The following is a 22,461-nucleotide window of genomic DNA, read 5'->3' as shown; positions in this document are numbered from 1 at the left end:
GCCATCAATTCCGCTAGCTTTGTTCTTAGCAAGGCTGGCGAAGGCCCATTCAACTTCACTCTTCAGGATGCCCGGCTCGAGATCAGTAATCACAACAGTCTTATGTTGGGTTTGCACATTCGGGTCCTTCTTGTACAGTTCTTCTGTGTATTCCTGCCACCTCTTCTTTATCTCTAAGGCTTCAGTGAGGTCCTTGCCTCGTTTGTCCTTTATCACGCCCATCTTAGCACAGAAGCTTCCTTTGATATCTTTGATTGTCTTATACAGAGCTCATGTGTTCCTTAATTGGCTGTTGTCCTCAACTGCTTGGCACTGTATGTTCAGGAAAGCATTCTTATCTCTCCTTGCTATTTTCTGAAAATCCGCATTGAGAACCTTGTATCTTTCTCTTTCCCCCATAACTTTTGCCATCCTCCTTTCCTCAGCTATTTGCAAAGCCTCTTCAGATAACCAGTTTGCTTTCTTGAATTTCTTTTGCTTTGGAACTACCTTAGTAGCAACTTCTTGTATTATATCACGAACATCAGTCCACATCTCTTCGGGCTGTCTTCTAGATCTAATTCTTGAAATCGATTCCTCACTTCCACAGCATATTCTAATGGAATTTGATCCAGATCATACCTGAAAGGCCTTCTAGCATGCCTTGTTTTTTAGTGAAAAAACTCTAAAATACCTTCTGTCGCTCTTTTATTGGCTCTATGTGGCATTTTTTTCAGTTATAAATTTTTTTTAATCTTGTAGAAGCACCTTGAGGAAGCGGGCAAACTGGCTACAACATGGTGTCTACCAAAGTTTTTTAAATTCCCAGACTTTTCCAGGTTTTCCCTAACTATTTCCATTAAATTCCCTGACCGAAGTCCTGAAAAATAGTTTTGACTAATGCCATTAAAACAAATATATTGCATAGATAGACATTATGCACAATGCAAAATATTTTATTCACGTGTACAAAACAACTGATCTGCTGTCAAAGAGAAAAAAACATTGGTCAGCTATTTTAGGGACCTTGTTTCAGAGAATTAATTTCTTCCTCAAGACAAGCAGCCTACAACTGCGCATCGTCGATGACCTTTTGCCTCTTTTGTTTAAGCTCTTTTACAAGAGCAGCCACTCTCTTCTTCTTCCTTTCGGCATCCGATGTGTCCAACCTCTCTTGCTTCTTTCTTTGCAGGTCTTCCTTCCATCGGGCATTGGCACTGCGGACCATTTGCATCATTGTGTTTGTGACCTCAACTTTGGCCACACCTCCAATAGCCGAAACTGTGTCATACACTATTCTTTGCGCAATACGACTCCTCTTTCAGGTTTTCAACAAGGCACTCTTTGTTGACTGAGAACCCTCGTTCCACAGCTGCATTTCCATGGGACAAGCTAAGAATGATCTTGATGAAGGAAAATAGCTCCTTATGGTTGCGTGAACACAATTCAAACCAGAGCGTGTCTAGCCCCTGCTCGTTTCTGTCAAAGTTGGTCAATGCCACCTGTGCAGAGCTCAATGAGCATACCTCAACATAGGAACGGTGGGTACGCTCAGCTTCGAAACCAGTCAGCCACTGGTGCTCTGTTAGCACCTCCAGGGCAATGCACAGTTGCTTTGCACCAACCTCTGGAGACAATGTGATAGCAGGATCCAAGCAGCTCGCTCCTCTGGTCAACTTGTATTGTAAAGGTGACCTTTCCATCACTTTTTGTGAACACTTCTTTACGAATGCAATACAGTCTTTTTTGAAGCTGAGCACAGCCAGCTGCGATGGTGCGGGGATCTTGCGAAGCTCATTTTTTGCAGCAAACCCAATGATGAATGTAGTAGAAGCAATCATGTTATCAGGTTTCTCCAAGTCAATCCTAAGTAGCTTGGTGGGCGTGTTGGCAGCTTGCAGGACTTCCTTCCGGACGATTCTAGCGAGCAATGACCGCAACAGGCGATCCAGTGTAGGGGCTAGAAGGGCACCATAGGCTTGTCTGTCTGAAATTCAGCCAAAAATGGTTCCAGGTCTTCAGAAATTGATAGCATAAATGCTAATTTAACAGGCAGCATCTTGTCCCCTACTGCATTTTCAACAATGCTGTAGCTAGCACACGCTGGCACCTTTTTCGCTTGCTTAGAGCATTCCAAGAATTTCACCAAGTTCGGAATAATAGCAAGCGCTCTTGAAATCACCTTGCTATTCTCAAGCCACCTTACTGGGCAGAACTTCAATGGAAACAGGGCACTTCCTGTGAAGTGGATAGAGTCTGCACGACGTGCTGGCACATACTTGAATAGATTACAGCTCCCACGAAGAAACGCTACCAGATCCCAGTGCGTCGCAGAGTGGCCTGTTTTAAATGCACCATTGACAACATGGAGTCCACAGCTTCCAATGTCAAGAAGTTGGTGGGTTGAGTCGGATTGTCTAAGTTCTTGTTTGAGGGACATCAGAAACTTCAAGTTCACATTTGGCCCGTCCATTGACACTTGTAGTATTTTCGTTTGATTAATACCTTCTGTGGCTTTCCTAAAAGCAACAGCCAAATCTTCTGCGGTGGTGTGCCCCAAGAAACACGAAGTTAGGTAGCCTGTTTTCACAGTGGCATCAGTTTGGTCCCAGTACCTAATCAGTACATCCATCTGTTCTTTCTGAGTGACTTTGTTGAGCAACTCATCAAATGCAACCACTAAATAAGGAAGGCTAGAAAGGTTTGTCAGCAACTTCTCTTGAAAGTATGGACCAATACCATGACAAATTGTGTATCCGACTTTGTCCTTTCCAAGCTGCATTTTAGTGGCGACCTCACATGTAGGGAACATAAACGGAAACAGCGAGGCAGAGGCTGCTGCTGATCGAAAAGATCCATGGGTCATTACAGTGTTCAAGCACCACATGATCTCGGCCTTAGTAACTTCATTCTTCAGTAGAAAGCTACTCACTGATGTCTTCACAGAGGGGCTAAGTGCTTCCGTGGTGGTGGCTGGACGCAGCTCCGGAGCGCTACAAGCACTAGCGCTACCTCCGAACGAAGCACTACTTGGCGTTGCGGAAGGCGAGCCGCTTTTTGTCACAGTCTCGAAAAATGAGAAGACCTGTGTCTGGGAAGCGCTTTGCTGAGATTTCATAGCAGCTTGATGTTTCTTACTCTCAGCATGGCTAGTAATTGCCGTTTTCCCCATGTTGCTCAAGGAGAACTTCTTGCAACACATTGTGCAGCGAGCACTATTTGGGTCATTTGGCACAGGCCTAATCCAATTTGCATGTGCGGAGATTTCCGGGTTTGTCCAGTCGGGGTTGAAGCAGCATTTCTTTGACAGGGACATCGTCACTTCCACAGATATGTTCACTTCAGGAGCACAACACGAACTCTGAGACTGAAGGTCGAAACGCACGTGGTAGGAAAGATCGTAGCGTGCACGCGGAACCAAGTGTGCTTGGTCGGGAAACGCAAGAGCGGCAACTACTACGAACGAATGGAGTGCTATGCAAGCGCCTCTGAGAGGAGAGATGAAAAACAAGGATTAGGTGATGATGATACGAGTGGTGGCGCGCGCCATCTAGTATAGTGTCAAGCACTGACTCGACGAGAATCTCGGAGGCCAGTGCGGACACGCCGCTACGCCGTCACAGCCGCACTTCGCTTTTAAAGCGTTAACTTCATTGCGCTCGTAGTGTCTCATGGCTACGCCTGGCCGCACCTGCGGTTACTGGTACATGCGGGCGAGCGGGCATTGGGAAATTTCCCTGACTCTGCAATCTTTTTAGAAATACCCCTGACAATTCCCTGACTTTTCCAGGAATCTTAAAATTCCCTGACAATTCCCGGTTTTCCCCGTCGGTAGACACCCTGTACAAATACAGCAGAGTTTGATTTCATGTGAAAACCAAAGCCTCTCATGAACATGGCACCATCTTACGCTTTTATGTCATTTAAAAGGCAATAGATGAGAAATGCGCGCCCAGTTTAGCGCTGCAAAACCGCACACGCCTCCGGTCCTTGCGACCGCTGCCTCGTGCTGCAGAGTGCTGTGAATGTTCGGCAATTCCTTCGAATCCCTATTTCTCGCTGCACTTTTACTCTTGTTTAACTTCTGAATGAACCACAGATTTATTTTTTTTTTCTACACGCTAAATGCTTTCCCTCACGGCTTCAAGTCCTATGTAAAGTTGGCTTCTCCCAAGTGCTGCTAAGCTGGGTGGTGAAGCCATTTAAAAGAACACTCAGTGTATTTTCTTTTTTTTTCCTTAGAAAAAAAAATAAATAACCTTGTGGTTCTAGGTAGTGGGCGTGCGGCGATGCCATTTCGTGGAAAGTCGCCGCCGCGGCCAGACGCCTTTTACTATAACACATTTTTACCAAAGATGTCTTTATTATAAAGAGGGGAAAAAAGTTTTTTATGAATGTTGAACAGGGGCTTCGGCTTCACTTTATTATATCACAGTTTTTACTATATCAAAGTTTACTATAGCGGGGTTCTACTCTAGTGACTGAGACGCTCTTAAAATCTGCTGGTAGGCTGCCATGCACTTCATGTCTGCTGTCTGCATGCTGCCCCCATACGGCAGCAGCGCTGAAGGCAGAGGACTGACTGAGCAGGTGACGCACACATTGGACTGGGCAGGCCAGCAAGGCATACATACATTGTGACTAGTATTCAAACGTCAAACCTATGGAGGTAATTGACCATGGCCACGGGCAGCAATTATCCTTTCAGCGATACCCAATGCTGACGATTTCCGATTCCACATTAAGGCGCTTGGCTCAGCTGACTTATACGCATGCATCCTTTGACTTTGCAGCTTTTCAGGGCATGCTCTGCTAGCGGCTAGTTGCAGTTTCAATTCAGCAATTTTTTATATCTTTATGCGGAGAGTACACTTTGAGGGGGGAGTCATTCTGCCAGTAATGAAGAGGTTAAGAAAGCTTTAGAAGCAATGAAAAAGAGGAAAGCAGCTGGGAAGGATCAGGCAACTACCGATTTGTTGAAGGACAGAGGGGACATCGTGCTAGGAAAACTGGCTACCCTGTATACGCAATGCCTGGTGTCAGCGATGTTACCGGAATCATGAAAGAATGCTGACATTATCTTTCATAAGAAAGGGGACGCTAAGGACTTGAAAAATTGCAGACAAGTCAGCTTACTATCCGTTGTGTAGAAGGTATTAACTAAGGTAATCGCTAACCGGATCAGGACAACCTTAGATTTTAATAAACCAAAATAAAGCAGGAAAGCAGGCTTTCGGAAAACATACTCTACTATCGATCATATCCATACTATCAACCAAGTGACACAAAATTTTCAGCATATAACCAGCCCTTATGCAAAGCATTCATTGATTATGAAAAAGCATCTACCTCAGTCGAAACCTCGGCCGTCATGCAGGCATTGCAAAATCTGGGTGTAGAGCCGTATACCAAAGTACTGGAAGATGTCTATAGTGGCTGCACAGCAACCATTGTTCTGCATAAGGAAAGTAATAAAATTGCCACAAAGAAAGGTGTTAGGCAAGGAGACATGATCATCATCATCATCATCAGCCTGATTATACCCACTGCAGGGCGAAGGCCTCTCCCATATTTCTCCACTTGACCCGGTTCTGTGCTAGCTGCATCCACTTGACTCCTGCGGACTTCTTAATCTCATCCGCCCACCTAACTTTCTGCCGCCCCCTGCTACGCTTTCCTTCCCTTGGAATCCAGTTCGTTACCCTAAGGGACCATTGGTTATCCTCTCTTCGCACTACATGTCCTGCCCATGTCCATTTCTTCTTAATTTCCACTAGAATGTCGGTAACTTGAGTTATTTCTCTGACCCACCCTGCACGCTTCCTATCTCTTAATGTTACCCCTACCATTCTTCGTTCCGTAGCCCTCTGAGTTGTCTTCAACTTAAGTAGAACTCTCTTGGTTAGCCTCCACGTTTCAGCCCCATAGGTGAGTACAGGCAAGATGCAACCGTTGTATACTTTCCTCTTGAGCGATACCGGTAAGCTGCTAGTCATAATCTGCGAGTGCTTGCCAAATGTGCTCCATCCCAATCGTATTCTTCTTGTTATTACCTTTTCGTGGTCCGGATCTGCGGTTACTACCTGTCCTAAGTAGACATATTCGCCTACTACTTCCAGTATTTCGCTACCTAAGTTCCTTCCCGAGGCTGTTGAACATTACCTTAGTCTTCTGCATATTGATTTTCAAGCCCACCTTTCTACTTTTCCTCTAGGTCATCAATCATTATTTGCAGTTCATCCCCCGAGTTGCTTAGCAAGGCAATGTCATCAGCAAATCGCAGATTACTCAGGTATTTATCATCTACACTTATCCCTAACTGCTCCCATTCCAAGTCTCTGAATACTTCCTCTAAACAAGCTGTGAATAGTACCAGGGAGATTGTGTCTCCTTGCCTAACACCTTTCTTTATGGGAATTTTGTTACTTTCTTTATGCAGAAGTCTCTGAATACTTCCTCTAAACAAGCTGTGAATAGTACTGGGGAGATTGTGTCTCCTTGCCTAACACCTTTCTTTATGGGAATTTTGTTACTTTCTTTATGCAGAACTATGGTTGCTGTGCAGCCACTATATATATCTTCCAGCACTTTCACGTACGGCTCGTCTACCCCTTGATTTCGCAATGCCTGCATCACCGCCGAGGTTTAAACTGAGTCAAATGCTTTTTCGTAATCAATGAATGCTATGTATAAGGGCTGGTTATATTCCGAGCATTTTTCTATCACCTGATTGATGGTATGGATATGATCGATAGTAGAGTACCGTTTCCGAAACCCTGCTTGGTCCTTTGCTTGATTGCAGTCTAAGGTTGTCCTGATTCTATTAGCTATTACCTTAGTAAATACCTTATACGTAACAGACAGTAAGCTGATTGGTCTGTAATTTTTAAGGTCCTTAGCGTCCCCTTTCTTGTGAATGAGGATATGTTTGCATTCTTCCATGGTTCCGGTACCGTCGATGACACCAGGCACTGCGTATACAGGGTGGCCAGTTTTTCTAGCACGATATCCCCCCCCCCCCGTCCTTCAGCAAATCTGTAGTTATCTGATCCTCTCCAGATGTATGCGATAAAGGACAAGGCGGGCAACGTCATCACTAATATGGAAAAGATAGTCAAAGTAGCCGAGGAGTTCTATACAGATCTCTACAGTAGCCAAAGTAGTCAGGACCGTAATGAGATTGGCGGTAGGGAAAAACAGACGTTCCACCAGTGACGAAGGACGAGGTCAAGAAAGCACTAGAAACTATGAAAAGGAGACATGATCACCCTAGTACTATTCATCGCTTGCTTAGAGGGAGTATTCAGATAATTGGAATGGGAGGAGCTAGGCATGAGGGTTGGTGGAGAATACCTCAGCAATCTGCGATTCTCTGATGACATTGCCTTGCTAAGTAACTCGGGGGATGAATCGCAAAGGTTGATTGATGACCTAGACAGGAAAAGCAGAAAGGTAGGCCTAAATATTAATATGCAGAAGACTAAGGTAATGTTCAACAGCCTTGGGAAGGAACCGCAGTTTACAATAGGTAACAAGGCACTGGAAGTGGTAGGCGAATATGTATACGTAGGACAAGCAGTAACCGCAGATCTGGACCATGAAAGGGAATTAACTAGGTGAATAGGATTGGGATGGAGTGCATTTGGCAAGTTCTTACAGGTTATGACTAGCAGGTTACCACTATCGCCCCAGAGGAAAGTATGCAACAGTTGCACCTTACCTGTACTCGCCTATGGGGCTGAAACGTGGAGGCTAACAAAAAGCGTTCTACTTAAGTTAAGGACAATGCAGACTGCTATGGAAAGAAAAATGATAGGTGAAACGTTAAGAGACAGGAATTGTGCAGAGTTGGTCAGAGAAGTATCTCGAGTTAATGACATTCTAGTGGAAATCGAGAAGAAGAAATGGGCCAGGGCAGGAAAGAGCATAACCGATGGCTTCTGAGGGTAACAAACCGGGTTTGAAGGAGAGGAAAGCATAGCGGGGGGGCCAGCAGAAAGTTAGGTGAACAGGTGAGGTTAAGAAGTCTGCAGGGGTCAAGCGGATACATCTAGCACAGGACTGGGTCAATTCTGGCTGACAATGCAGGGGTGGATGCAGGCTCTCACATTTTGGAGCAGTAATGCCATTTTGGAGCACTCGAGTTACATTTTGGAGCATGTTTCTAAGGTCAAACGCCTCGATTATTTGCAATTTTATATTCCTAAAAAAAAATTGATTCCTTTTTATTCAAAAATCAATGCTTTGCTAACTACCTATGCACGTATCTCAACAACCCAAATCACCAAAACATGTATAAACTCCTAAAATAACAGCTGACCTGAGCAACAATCCCAGACTAGCAGCAAACCCAATGCTTGCTTGTCTGCTACGCAACTGAGCACAAAATTTGACTGGAAAATTTTGACTTTTGTGTACTTGTCTTGACAGAGAAAACACGCCCCCAGCCTGCTGCGCTTCTCATGGTTACAGTGTACCACAGTACTACGGCAGGTTAATTGGATTGGATCACATCCTTTGCAGGCAATACAATGGTTCACTGTGCAGCAAAAACCAGTTTTCCACTAAATGATGTCAATGTACTTAGGTGGTTGGTTTGGAGCAGAATGAAGCGCATGGGCAGTGCTTCCACCCCTGACGATGATGCCGATGACGACAACTGGCTGGGGACAAGGTACGGGTGACGGGAGTTGCCAAGAAAAGTGTGCATCTTTAAACTGCAGTGACAAGTCTACGGGGCTCCTCGTTTGTTATAACAAGGTTTGGTTATATGGAGTTTTATGGCGCATAAGCAACGGCGGCTATCATGCGCCACACACAAGGTTAGGTGATCTATCAGATGTCTAAGGTTATGATACTTAAATTTAATTTAAAACATTGGCTTTCTTTAGAAATGCGCAAACTGCAGAAAAATCGACGAGTGCTTGTTCGCCTAAAAGCAATGCAGGGTGAAATCGGATGTGTTCGTTATAAAATAGAGTAAAATATTTTTTCCTGTGTTCTTCGAGTCGTGAGCATGAAAGTAAAATATGATTAACTGTGAGCTCATCACCACACATTTCACACACAGGTTTGTTTTTCGTTAGCAGGAAATTATGGGTGATGTGCGTGTGACCTATGCGTAAACGGCATAAAATTACCTCGATGAATCGTTTCTGATGTTGGCATGATTTCCATTCTTCCAATACAGGCTTTACGTTATGAAGCTGTTATTTAGTTCATTTTCCCAAGCGCCCTGCCACTTTGCTCTCAGTTTGCAACATATTAATTTCACAGAATCTCTGTGTAGCATGTTAATTTGTTTTATTTGCACAATTTTTGCCCGTGCAGCGCATGCGTCTGCTCATTCACCCCTTATCCCAACATGAGTGGGTACCCAGCAGAATTTTATAGTATGTTTTCGTCTTGTGATATTTACTATGTTGTGTATAATGTTTCCTATCAGTGGTTCAACAGCATTTTTGGAGTTTATTGCATGACACTTCATGAATCTGTGTAAATGATGCTGTTTTTGATGTTTGCATCTAATATCTTCTGGACGGCAACATAAATAGTATAGCACTCGGCTGTAAAAATTGATGCACATTGAGGCAGTCATATTATTTTCTCTGTTTTATTTTGCACTACTGCACTACCAACATAGTTTTTTGTTTTGGAGCCATCTGTATAAAATGCAATGTAATTTTTATATTTTTCTTTTAATGCGAGGAATTCTTGTAATATATGCTCACGTGGTGTGCATGTTTTCTGAAACTGTGTTAGTGTGAGGTCGGAAACTGTTGGGAGGGTGTACCATGGTGGGAGTGGTTTGTTTCTTGGGGCAATACTTGGCATTTCGCTAATGTCTAAGTCCTGGCATATTTGTTCAAAGCGCATGAGAAGCGGCTTAATCATCCGGGGTTTGTTGTTGAAGATTGTTCTAGATGAACATTTCGCGACTATTGAATAACGGAGATGTTTTGGCTGAGAACGGGTTTTAAGGATGTATGTGCATGTTAGTGCGGTTCTTCTATTTTCTAGGGCAGGTTCATTTGTTTCTGCGTAAAGACTGGCTATTGGAGATGATCGGTACGCACCAGATGACAGCCGTAAACCAAAATTGTGTATGGAATCAAGCCGTTTTAAATAAGATGGTCTGGCTGAGCCATATACTATGCATCCATAGTCCAACTTTGAGCGCACCACAGAGCGACAGATTTGTAAAAGGCATAATCGATCGGACCCCCACCGTTTTCGCGACAGCACCTTTAGGACGTTAAGGGCTAGGGTAGCTTATGTGGGGTACAAATACAAGTTTTCCGTCAAATGTGACACCTAAAAATTTATGTTCTTGTTTTACTGGGAGTATGGTTTGGTTCAAGTATAGTGTGGGATTGATCTGTAAGCCTCGTTGCAGCGAGAACACAACGGCCACTGTTTTTTGGGGAGAAAACTTATATCCATTAATGTTTGCCCAGGTACATAGCTTATTTAGTGTAATTTGTATTTGTCTCTCACTGGTGGATATGTTGGAGAAAGTCCATGCTATTTGTAAGTCATCTACATAAACGGAATACATTATGGACTTGGGGATTACTTTAGCTAATGAGTTCATTTTTACTATGAAGAGTATTGTGCTTAAGATGCACCCCTGTGGTACACCATTTTCTTGTGTAAATGTTATGAACAGCACTGTGCTTAAGTGGACTTGGAATGCACGATTAGTCAGGAAGTCGTTCAGGCAGTTCAGCATCCTGCCACGTATTCCTAGATCTGCTACGTCGCGCAGGATGCCAAACCTCCACATGGTGTCGTAGACCTTCTCCAGGTCGAAGAAGACCCCAATGCAGTGTTGCCTGTGGCTGAACGCCTCCCGCATTGTATTTTCAAGACAAACAAGGTAATCTGTTGTCGAACATGATTTTTTTAAAGCCACACTGATGTGCATCCAGAAATTGCCGGGTTTCTAGAACAAAGTTAAGTCGAATGTTTACAATGCTTTCAAAGGATTCAACAATACATCTGGTAAGGGCTATGGGTCTGTAACTTTTAGGGTTTGGGGGGGGGGGGGGGGGGGGGGGGGGTTTACCTAGTTTAAGAAAGGGTACTATTAAGGCCTTTTTCCATGCTTCCGGTATTTTGCCAGCTGTTCAAATTTTGTTAAAGAATTTTAGCAATGTCTCTACGGCAGCCTGTGAGAGATGGGTGAGCATTGCATAGTGCACATTATCAGGGCCTGGTGCTGTTTTCTTTCCTGAGGTTGACTCAGTTTAGTTCGTGTATTGTGAAAAGCCGGTTGAATTCTTCATGTAAGCCTGCGGCAGAAGGAAGCTTGTGTTTTTCTGCAATTGTTTTGTGTGTTCTAAATGTTGGAGTGTAGTTGGACGAGCTTGAAACATTGGCAAAGTGCTCGCCTAAAATGTTAGCTTGTTCTTCTAATGTTGTCTGCGTTCCGGGTGGTGTCAGCATAGGGTATGTGTAAGGGGTAAAATTGCCAGTGTATGTGTGTACCTGTTCCCACATTTTTTTAGAGGGCAATGAGCTGTTTATGGAAGACACACATTTTTGCCACAAGGTTTTTCTGCATTTCTCCGTACATACCGCGCTCTGGCTCTAGCTTTGCTGAAGTTAACTAGATTCTTTGCTGTCGAATATCGATGAAGGATGCCCCATGCTTTGTTTTGCTCCTTTTTGCAAATTTACATGCCTCTGTCCACCATATCTTGTGTTTTTTTCTTGGATGTTTTGAAGTTTGTGGGATAGCTACTAAAGCTGCTGATATTATGCATGTGGTAAACCTTTCATTTATTTGTTCTACAGTCAAATCTTCAGAGTATACTTTTTCTAATGTAGCGTTTGCTCTAAAAACTGAACAATCGGCGAGGTGAAGCTTCCACCGCCGTGGCCTTGATGGGATGATGGGTATAGAGGATAATAACTTAAAAATGGTGGGTAAATGGTCACTACCTCTAGGGTCACCTAAAACATCCCAGTTAAAATCGTGAAAAATGGATGGTGATGATATAGCTAAATCAAGACAGCTCAAGCTGCCTGAGCTGGGGCAGAAATATGTCAGCTTTCCAGTGTTCAATAGACATATGTTATTTGACAAGATAAAATCTTTTATAATTTGCCCTCTCTTGTCGGTTCGTTCACTCCCCTAAAACGAAGAGTGCCCATTAAAATCCCCAACTACCACGTATGGCACTGGTAACTGTTGAATAAGATCTTCTAAGTCACAGACTGTAAATGTTTGATGTGGCGGTAAATATAAGGAACAAACTGTGATTGTTTTGTGGCTGACTATGTTGACTGCAACTGCTTCTAGATGTATGTTCAAAGGTATTTCTCTAACAGGGACGTCGCTTGGTGTTATGATTGCAACGCCTCCTGAGAGTCGGCTCGCCTGCTGTCAGTCACGCCGGAAGGTTTTATATTTTTTTAGGATATTTGTGTTTTGTGGACCAAGGTTCATCTCCTGTAGGCATAAAGCAATAGGTGCTATTGATTGGGATATCTGTATAATTTTTCAGCAAGCCTATGCAGTTCCAGTATATTATGTAAGCCATAGTGGTATGTTGGGGACTAAAAGTTATTTCTTTTCTGGCGCGGTCACTCTAGGCTTCCCCTTGCTTTCAAGCGAGTGCCGTTGCCCCTGCACCACAGTCGTGGTGGGGTGATGTCCATCACCTCACTCGAGGCGCTGGAGGTCCGTGGTGTGGCCACGGACCAACAATCTTTAGGTCTCCCCCTGCTGGGGGAAAACCTTGCGGACTCCCGACTGCACAGTCGGTGGGTTCTCTTTTGGAGTTGGCAGGACAGCCTTGGCTGCCTCTGCCTGGGGTGGACTTGCTGGGCCTACCACAGGGTCCGAAGACGCCTTGGTAGGTACCATGTTGCGGTCTGGCGCTCCACCCCTGCGCGCCGTCTCCGCATAGTCTGTCTTGGCCTGAAATACAAACATGTTTGTTTTCTGTGCCAGTTTCCTGCCTGGCTTCTGCGAAAGAAATATTTTCCTTTGTTTTGATAGTTATAATTTTTATTTTTTCCAGTGTGGACAAGACCTTGAATATACTGGGTGGTCTCCATCGCAGTTTGCACAGTGAGAAGTTGTAGAGTCACAGTTGTTGGTGATGTGTTCTTTGGAAGCACATTTTGCACAGGTTGTATGGCTACGACAGCTGTGTGATCCGTGGCCATATCTCTGACAGTTGAAACATCTTCGGGGGTTGGGTATGTAGGATCGGACTTCTATTTTTAGGTAGCCGACTTCTATGCTTTCAGGGAGTGTGCTTGCACTAAATGTCAGTATGAGGTGCCTAGTCGGTATTTCTTTGTCATCTTTTCGGATTTTAATTCTTTGCACATTCACTACATTCTGGTCGGCAAGACCATCCAACATTTCTTTTTCGGTGATGGGGAGAAGATCTCTGTCGGAGATCACGCTGCGGACAGTGTTCAATGACCTATGGCTAGTTATTGTCACAGGCTGAACGTTCATCAGCTTTGAACGTTGTGTTTCATCATTGAGTTCAAGCAGCAAGTCTCCACTAGCTATCTTGGTGAGTTTGTATTTTGGACCCAAGGCCGCTGTCAAACTCAGATACTAGAAAAGGGGACAGGATTCGGGCAGGTTTCTGATCATCTTCAGAGTGGATCACGTGATATTTAGGGAAGTTTTGTTTTTCGAAAAAGTCAGCTCTTACATCAGTCCACCTCCTTTTGTCGGGGCGATCAGTTTTGGAGGAATTGGAAGCCATAAGATTTATGTGTTTTTCGGCCACGGCGCCAGCCACCCATCACGGAGTCCAACAAGGGGACGGGGCAGGAGGTTGCAAGCAAGTCCTGCCCGCGCCAGCTGTACACCATAACTATCACCCAATATGGCAAAGCTCAGGGTGGTTCGCCACACAAGGTTAACCCTCGCCACCTGGAAGTAGGAAGAAACGGAGAAGCTAGGAGAAGACAGAAGAGTTGTGAGAAAGAGGACAGGAAAGTAAAAGATGGAGGGGAGGTCAGGAAAAGGCGACTGCAGACTTCCCCCGGTGGGTCAGCCCGGAGGTGCCGTCTATGGGAAGCGTGGGCCAAAGTGGTGTGTTGCCTCCGCCGAGGGGCCTTAAAGGTCCAAAAGCCTCGGCATCGGTTCAATCACCAGGATCCCCTTTTCCCCAGACACGACGATGCCACGCACGGCTAAGTGTGGGTGCTCGGAGTCCGTGATGTCGCACAAAACACACAAACACCTGCTTTAACAGGTGCCCCCTGCGGGGGTTCGTTATAGTAAGAGTGGTGTAGCCATGGTAATTCGTTTTATCTGTGACGCAGTGCCACAGCCTTAATACACTCTGTAATAGTAGTTCCTCTTTCATTCGTAATAAGCGGCATCTGCTCTTACTGCGGCCATTAAAAGTGGACTGGACTGCACGAGGGTTTTTTTGTCCAGGTCCTGGCTGTACATCCTGGTTTCAATCCTCCCTTTGAGATTAGATTTCACGCCCTAATGACAATGCATGCTCACTGGGAGGTACTGCCACCTCCTAGGGCTCACAAGGGCTTGAAATTTATGGCACTGACTTCTTGCAATGATAAACAGAACTGATTTCTAGCTGCAGCTTGTGGCCCAGTCTGCTCTGGGGCAAGGCCCTTGCATGGTTTGATACCCCCCCCCCCCCCCCTAATCCCAATGGAGGCCAGCAAAACTTGATTTTTATCTTTATGGCCACTCTGGAGGCAGGGGTCACAGAAAACCATTTTTATCTTTATTGGGGCTGCTGATAGCTTGTTTATCATCATCACAAGGTATTCCTGCTCTCCTTGTGGTTTCCTGAAATTCCTGAGTTTGCACTCTGAAGCAACGTTGACTCCAAAATACAGTTCCTAATATTTTTCTACAACTTTTCCTTGACTTTACTCATACTGAACTTTCAGAATCAGCAATAAAGTAATTTGACCATCTGGGAAAGTTTTTTCAAATTAATTCGACCCTCAAAGGGTTAGAATGCTTATTGTGCCTTTTTTTTTTTCGTGCACAAGGCCTTCGAAATCAAAGTAAATTGGTATTTGCATCAAACCAGAAGGCCATTATATGCACAGGCCGAATGTTTTGAATAAACAAAGTGCACACATAATCATGTCGAAGTAAGATGCCAATACTTCTGCTAGCATCGGACTAAAAATACTCCAGCACCTCCATCCAGATAATGAAAAGCAGTCTCCAAAAAAAGATACCAAAGAAACTGAGAGCCAGTCAAAACAAAGTGTTCATTCGAACTTTTACTCCAAGTGGCCCTCAAGGCCCGTTTTTCATTTTGGGAACCAACCCCCACTGGAATCACCCCTCAAATGGAAAAGAGAGTTTCTCAAAAATCTCAAGATGGCAACGACATCACCTTGGGAGCTTCTCACCTTGTAAATGACTGACGACATATCGTTCGCTCGCTGTGTGAACTTTGTTCTACTGGCATCCAATCTTTCGTAATTAGCCGGATAGTCAACATGGGGCTATACTTACAGCTTTCACAAGGCAGAAAAGGACAAACTTGACATTCTCATTCATATAGGGATCAAAATGGCATTAGGTTTACCACCCAACACATCGGCGAACAGGATTTTGAGACTACGGGTTTCCAACGCCCTCGAAGAGCTCATTGATGCTGCAACAACCTCGCAATACCAGACTGTTATACAGTTGTACTGGTTGCAATATTCTGGAGAAACTGGGGCATGAGCCTCGAGCACGCTCCAGACATATTGATAAGGTTCCTGAACAGATTCAGTTCAGTTCAGTCGTTCAGTCGTGTTCGACTCTTCGTGACCCTATGGACCATGTCACGCCATGCTTTCCGGTCTCTCACTATCTTCCTAACATCTTCCCTGGACAGATTAGGGACAAAGTAAAGACACCTCCCCTCTCCAAAAACATACATCCCATCCACCATGAAAGCCGGCAGAGGTATAGAGCAGTAGCGCTGCAAGCTTGTTTTGAGGGCAGAGGACGTCTTGTATACAGATGCCGAACAATGTGCGGACAGTATGAGGCACGTTTTGGTGACAACTAGGGAATACACATACCTGCCAACCTGAAGATTTCAAAATTCGTAAAACCTCCGCGACAGGGAGGGGGGGGGCTGTGTGGTTTTTTTTTTTTTTTTACTTTCCAAGAATTTATCTTTAGCGACACTCTTGCTCACTCACCCACAAGCAAAATTCGTGTCCCGTAGAGTACTGAGCGAAAACTCCAGCAATCGAAAATACCTGCTTTTTTAGGGCATCCAGCAAAGGAGTCTCTGCGTTCGCGGCCATTTCACGAACAATTGCCGTCGTCTTCGTTTGCCCACAGGTGTAGCGTTTGGCTTCTTCGCACTTGGGAAACATTTTCCGGAAAAGTGGTCCAGCGTGATCACTGACACTGAGCGGTGTGTTGTGTTCAACTAAAAACGCCGTGAAATGGCATTCTGCACGAATCACACCGAGGTCGCTGTCACTGCGAACAAAATTTGGCAGGCTCGGCTGGCTGTCCGCGGCTCACACGTATCCTTGGTGCTTTTTCGAAGCGATATGGATCTTTATGTCGGACTTGCCACCATGTGAAATGTTAACATCACAGGCACACATGTGAAATCCGAACTTCTCTCCTTTCTTAGACGGCACGAAGCACGGAAATTCTGCCGCGTACGACTTCAAAAATACTTGGAAGTACTGTCACAGCTTTGAGCCCACCATTGCCCTGCGAAACTGCTACTACTAAAACTTCAGAGTCACACTGAGTCGGACGCAGCCGCAGATCACTCAAAAACAGAGGCCAACACCAACGTTGTCCAAACACATGAACAAAGGAACAGCCACTAGCCTGGCAGAGGCGGTATCGAGTTTTGGATATGGATTCGTGTTCCCCCGAGCAAACGATAGAAGTCACTACAACGTTTGCAGCTGGTGATGATGATATCACAAATATGTGTAGCCCTCTCGTAGCCGCCAAAGGTACCATAATAGTGTTAACATGGCCTCGGAGATTACCCTTCCGCGCGTGTGGTGTTATCTCAGAGGCCATGATGTTAATAGATGTCCGCACTTTTTTTTTTCCCGAAAATAAAACGTTTTCCGTAAAATTTCCCGCAAGATTCGTAAAATCGTAAGACTGGTCAAAATTCGTACATTTTACGGAACATTCGGAAGAGTTGGCAGGTATGGAATACAGGAGCTTCGTAGCGTGCTGCAGCACCCTACACTCAACCGCAAAGTAGGCGGAAGAGGTGGCCACTGCACTAGCTTTAACTCAATAACAGGTCAGAACTATTGTGAGCAACTCACAGTCGTCGGTGATTGGAAACTTTGATGCAGGCCGCATTTTAGCTGCAGTAACACGAGTGTTGGCCAGTGGCCCACCACTGGCAGAGCAGGGCATGCTTATGTGGACACCAGTGCACCAGGAGCTTAGGGGGAACGAGAAAGTGCACATACTGGCCCGAGGATTAACTACCTTCCGGGATCCCAGTGGCCTCATACGCAACCCCATCACCCTTGCACGATGAGGAACCCTAACAGTTAGATGGTGATCTTAATCCGTACCTAGATATCCTAAATCATTACAAATTAGGCACAGCAGTACTTCCAAAGGCATGTAAGCAACTTGCCAAAGACGAAGAGGTTATGTGGCGTAAGCTACAGACTGGAGTATTCCCAAACCCCTAGCTTTAGAGCAAGTGGCATCCAGAACTTTTCAGCCCCAGGTGCGAACGTTGTGAGGGTATAGTGGACATGATCCACATGATATCGAAGTGTCCTAGATTTGGAGAACCTGACAGAACAGATGAGCCCTGGGAGGCACTACTTATCAAAGAGGATGAAAAAGGACAATGTGAAGTCATCCGTTTCGCCTTGGGCGCTGCTGAGATCTAGGAGATAATGGACGACAGCTGAGGGGGAGAACATAACTGAGACCAAGGTGCGCCTCAGGTCCTAGCAAATGTTTTGACGGGTGAAAAATAATGTTATTTCTCTCTGTCTCTTCTCTCTCTCTACTGGCATAGCAAACGTTCCACGCAAGTGGATACAATGAGGCTGCACAGTATAGTCCTCTAAAGCTTCACCGAGTGATGCCCGTATTCATAAATGCGCTTTGACTTGACGCTCCACCTCCACTCCGTGGAGAAAACAGCCGCTCCTTCACTCCAGGACAGATTCAGATTCATGAATGCCCTTCGACGTTTGCTCTGACAAGGTCCCCTCAAGAAATCCTCCTTCACTCGAAGCAGCGCAAATAGCATATAGGGATGAGATTAAGGCCAAACTTTGGCCTAAAAGCTGCAAGCTGCAGTGTGTAATGCACTAATTTTCTGATGGCGAGTCTTGCTAAACCATTACAAGCACCCTTGATGTTTACAGTCTAGTAAAATTTATTTTGCAGACAGCATGAAAAAGGCGGCTGTGAAAAATGGTTTAAAATGCTTTTACATTGGCAACACTGTGCAGATGATTGAGTTTACATAGAACATGACATAGGCTCTGAGAAATGGTGTCAATACTTGGGAACTCCGGTTTATTTAGTTTTGGTTACGCTTAGCCATTGCCTTCAGAGGGCTTGGGGGCAAGCTTCGCAGCGCATTGTAATTCATGCACACTGATTCGACTCTCCAGAACCAAATGCCACTTGCTGTTTCCAAACAAGCTGGGAGCCGTAATTGTAAACGTGCTTGGAGAGTCACCGTCTGAGAATACCCCTCCTTTGAACGAGCAAAAAAATGCGCTACCTTGACAGCACTGAATGTCCGAAGACGTATGTACCCTCAGGCGATGCGCAAGTCATTGATGCGCAGCGTGCAGCACAGATGTCCGCACAGCTCAACTGCGCCTCGATTGGAATGTTGGCAATGCAAGACAGAGAACGGATCTCGAAAACTCAATGCACTTTTTCCTATGGCTTCTAATCTGTTGTGACCGTGACCCGCTTTGCTGTTACACTTCACCGAGCTGGAGGAGAGAAAAAAAAAACGAGCAAGATTTCCAACATCTTCCGTGCACTCTTTGCTACATACTGCACTTCATGAGAGTTGTAACATACAAAAATGTATAATGCTTTTAATGCTGGTAATTATCTTCTTGCATCGACCCCCCCCCCCCCCCCTTCATGTTACTCTCACACCTCAAAAACACGTCACTTATTTCCACAATAAGCATGGCCGTTTCTTTACAGGAACACCATGTTCCGAACATTGTGCAATGTGTTCCGGAAATTAACAGAAAACTGGACATGTTATACTAGGACCGCAAACTATTCGTCTTACTTGCTATTACCTAGCCACTTGATTGTAAGTTTAATGCCCACTGGTAGAATGGGGCCATGAGTAACTCAAATAAATTCTGAATGCTACCATCAAGTGCAATACAATAACACGTTTGGAACTCGAGACTTGCCGATGTCCCTGCACAACATGGCAACACGGTGAGAGTTCAGCAAGGGACTCAATGGAACTAGAAAAACAATTTCTCCGTAGGCACCCTTTCGTAATGGGGAGGTTTTCTTGAGGGATCATATGTTTAGGGAGCACTTAGATCATACATTCACTATTGTGCAATATTTGTCATGCAGCTGCGCTCCTTAGTCAAATTTCCCACATTCTCTTTGGCATTACAATTGCGAGAACCACTCGTCACTTCTATGCGTTACCAAGCGGCAGAAAATGTGTCATTGCCGGACTCTTCCCATTATATTTGCAGCAACACCGGGAAATATTGTCTCATTTTTTTCTCTTGTCCAGCTCCATGAAGTGTCACAACCAAAGATTACGAATTGCAGGAAAAAGTACACAGAGTTTGAGATCCGTACCCATCTTACTTTGCTCCAAGCACGAGAAAAATAAGCATTTTTATTTCACTTCATTTAAAGGAGTTGCGTACTGCTATTAAACGCACAAGGCATTCTAACTAAGAGCGCAGCTTCACGATGCCAGCCAAAAACGAGACTTGGGCAAGCTTTCTGTGCGCAGTGTTCTACCTCAATACCACAGTACTATGAAATCGGACGCCACACACGCTGCCTGTTCTACCTCAATACCACAGCACTCCAAAGGCATGAAATCGGATGCCACACACGCTGCCTGCTTACTTTTCACCATTCCAAGAAAGATAGCGAGGGAGCAACTTTGCATGAGCCACTTTGCGCTCGCAGATGGAAAGCAGTGACCACCAATGGCGACTGCTGTGCCACAGCTCGGCTCTGCACCTGGTTATTTCCGGCAAAGACAATATGTCTTCAGACACGCAGAGCTGTCTTACAGTTTGGGCTCCCAACTTGATTGGTAACCAAAAGTAGCATTTGCTTCTGAAGAATCAAATTCATTGTTTCGGATGCCTGCGTTGAAATATAAACTCACGTTTCACCGCTCAGCCCCGAGCCCTCAGAGGGCAAAGGGCGAGTGCAACAGAAGTTTCCCATCAAAACTGAATAAACCAACTAGGTCACTAGATTTCACAGCATCTCATACCTATATCACGTTCTACGCAAACTATACATCACCGGCAGTGACTGTTGCCAGACATGAAAGCATTTCCGGCCGTTTTTCACAGTTACCTTGCTCATGCAGCCCGCAAAACATTCTTCGCTAGGAATATGAATGTCAAGGTTGCATGTGAATGTTGTTGAGAAGATGCGGCATGAGAAAACGAGTTACACACAGTGGCATGCAGTTTTCGGGGCAAATTTTAGCCTTAATTTCGTTCCCACAAGCCATCTGCCCTGCTTCAAGTGGAGGAGGATTTCTTGATGAGACCATGTCGGAGGAAACAACGAGGGGCGTTCATGAATCCCAGTCGACCCTGGAGCAGAGAAGCAGCCGTTTCCTCCACTCCACAGAGTGGAGGTCGATACAGTATGTAACCTTGCAATGTTTTGTTACTTTGTAATCACTGGGGGCAAAAATTGAGTCCACATAAAAGCATTTCAAGGACTCATATATAAGACTCTCAACTTGCATCTGCCACTCACCTGCCATGAAAAACGCAAACGAAATGAGAAGCAGGTCCCTGGCTTGCAACTCAGTTGACCTTGCTTGAAGCACGGCTCCTCAAACGCTTGCTGAGTTGATCAGCCTTTTGGCTGGAGCTTGCGTTATCTGATGAAGCATCACGCACCCCCTGTGGTCGCCTTGGGAGGCCTCGGCAGGTTCTGTGGAGAGCAAACATGGCAGCATCCACATTTCAGATTTTCTCATTTATTATTTAAACTCCCTGGACCACAACTGATCCAGTGCTCCATTGCTGTAAGGATTTGCCAAGCAGATTATTCCTCCATCCTTTTTCCCATAACAGAAGACTGCAAGTCTCCAATGAAGAAAACTGCATGGCCTTTTTTTGCTCTTTCTCCTCTGGAGTGAACCCTTCCCTACCGATGAGAACACACACACCCTTGGATAACATTTCCAATGGCCAGCAAGATAGCACTGAAGGTTTTGTTATGACATACTGCATAAATGGCAATGCCATTTACTCCAATGGAGCTGTTCACAGTTATTGCTGTAAAAAGCTTTCAGCTCCAATATCAATGCAATAAAAGATAAAGGACCACTCATAACTCAGTTTCTTGCACTCTGCATGTCAAGCACATACGGCCATGAAAGCTCCACAATACTGTGCTTTTACATGACCTTGCCAATCATAACCCACCAAAGAGGCACAAATGCACGAGCAATAAAAACCAGCTCCTGTCCCTGCTTTCGCGTACCAGCTGCTGGGACTAAGGTTTGGTTTAGAAGGCTTAACGTGCCACAGCGACTACGGTTATGAGGGACACAACTGTGGAGGATTCCAGACTATTTCAAATGCTTAGGGTTCTTTACGTGCATTGACATCGCACAACAGATGGGCGTGCTGTGTTTCACTTCCTTCGAAATGGGACCGCCACAGCCAAGATCGAACCAATGTGCCCCACCTCAGTAGTGCTTTATGCTTTCATTACGGTGAAGCAGGCCTAATTAGGGTCTTCCGTGAAACTTTGTCAGAGGAGATGAAGGCAACACCTCGACTCGATGACTGTGTGATTTTTCAGGAAATGTCCCCAATAGATCATGATTTGTTGCAGAAATCTGTCGAAGCAGTGACTCGGTGTATGAAATGGGGGATGGAACTGAACTGTGAAAAAACTGTACTGCTCCGCATTACCAGAAAAAGATATCCTAGAACATTCCCTTACATGCTTTGCGGTAAATCTGTTTTAGAGGTAAAGTACAAATATCTCTTACCAACAATCTTACATGGTCAGCGCACATTTCTGATATCTGTTCAACGGCTTTAAAAAAGTTGTGGTACATTAGAAGAAAGCTTAAAGGTGCTCCAGTAAATACTAAGATGATAGCCTACAATTCTCTTGTAAGATCCAGACTGAAATATGCAGCTGTAGTGCAGGACACTTATACCAAGAAAGACATCAGTCAATTAGAGCGAGAACAAAGAAAGGCAATCTGATATCTTCGGCAGAAATAAAAGGGATGATTCACCAACTCAGTTAAT

At 44.9% G+C, this 22,461-nt stretch overlaps 1 protein-coding gene and 1 pseudogene across 2 annotated transcripts in view; both read right to left on the bottom strand.

Moving 5' to 3' along the window:
- Positions 1-22,461, bottom strand: part of LOC146201496 (uncharacterized) — a 74,086-nt gene that overhangs the window by 22,900 nt on the left and 28,725 nt on the right. For both annotated transcript variants that reach the window (XM_084587619.1, XM_084587617.1), the window contains exon 4: positions 20,942-21,121. In XM_084587619.1, the coding sequence (XP_084443745.1) occupies positions 20,992-21,121 (130 nt within the window). In that variant the 3' untranslated portion in view covers positions 20,942-20,991. The remainder of the gene's footprint in view (positions 1-20,941; positions 21,122-22,461) is intronic.
- LOC146201498 (uncharacterized) lies at positions 649-3,327 on the bottom strand (annotated as a pseudogene).

Source organism: Amblyomma maculatum, chromosome 1, assembly GCF_055883805.1.
Source record: "Amblyomma maculatum isolate TAMU_Amacu chromosome 1, ASM5588380v1, whole genome shotgun sequence".
Taxonomy (NCBI): Eukaryota; Metazoa; Arthropoda; class Arachnida; order Ixodida; family Ixodidae; genus Amblyomma; species Amblyomma maculatum.
The sequence above is the reverse complement of the archived record's forward strand: the minus strand, read 5'-3'. Positions and strand labels throughout refer to the sequence as shown.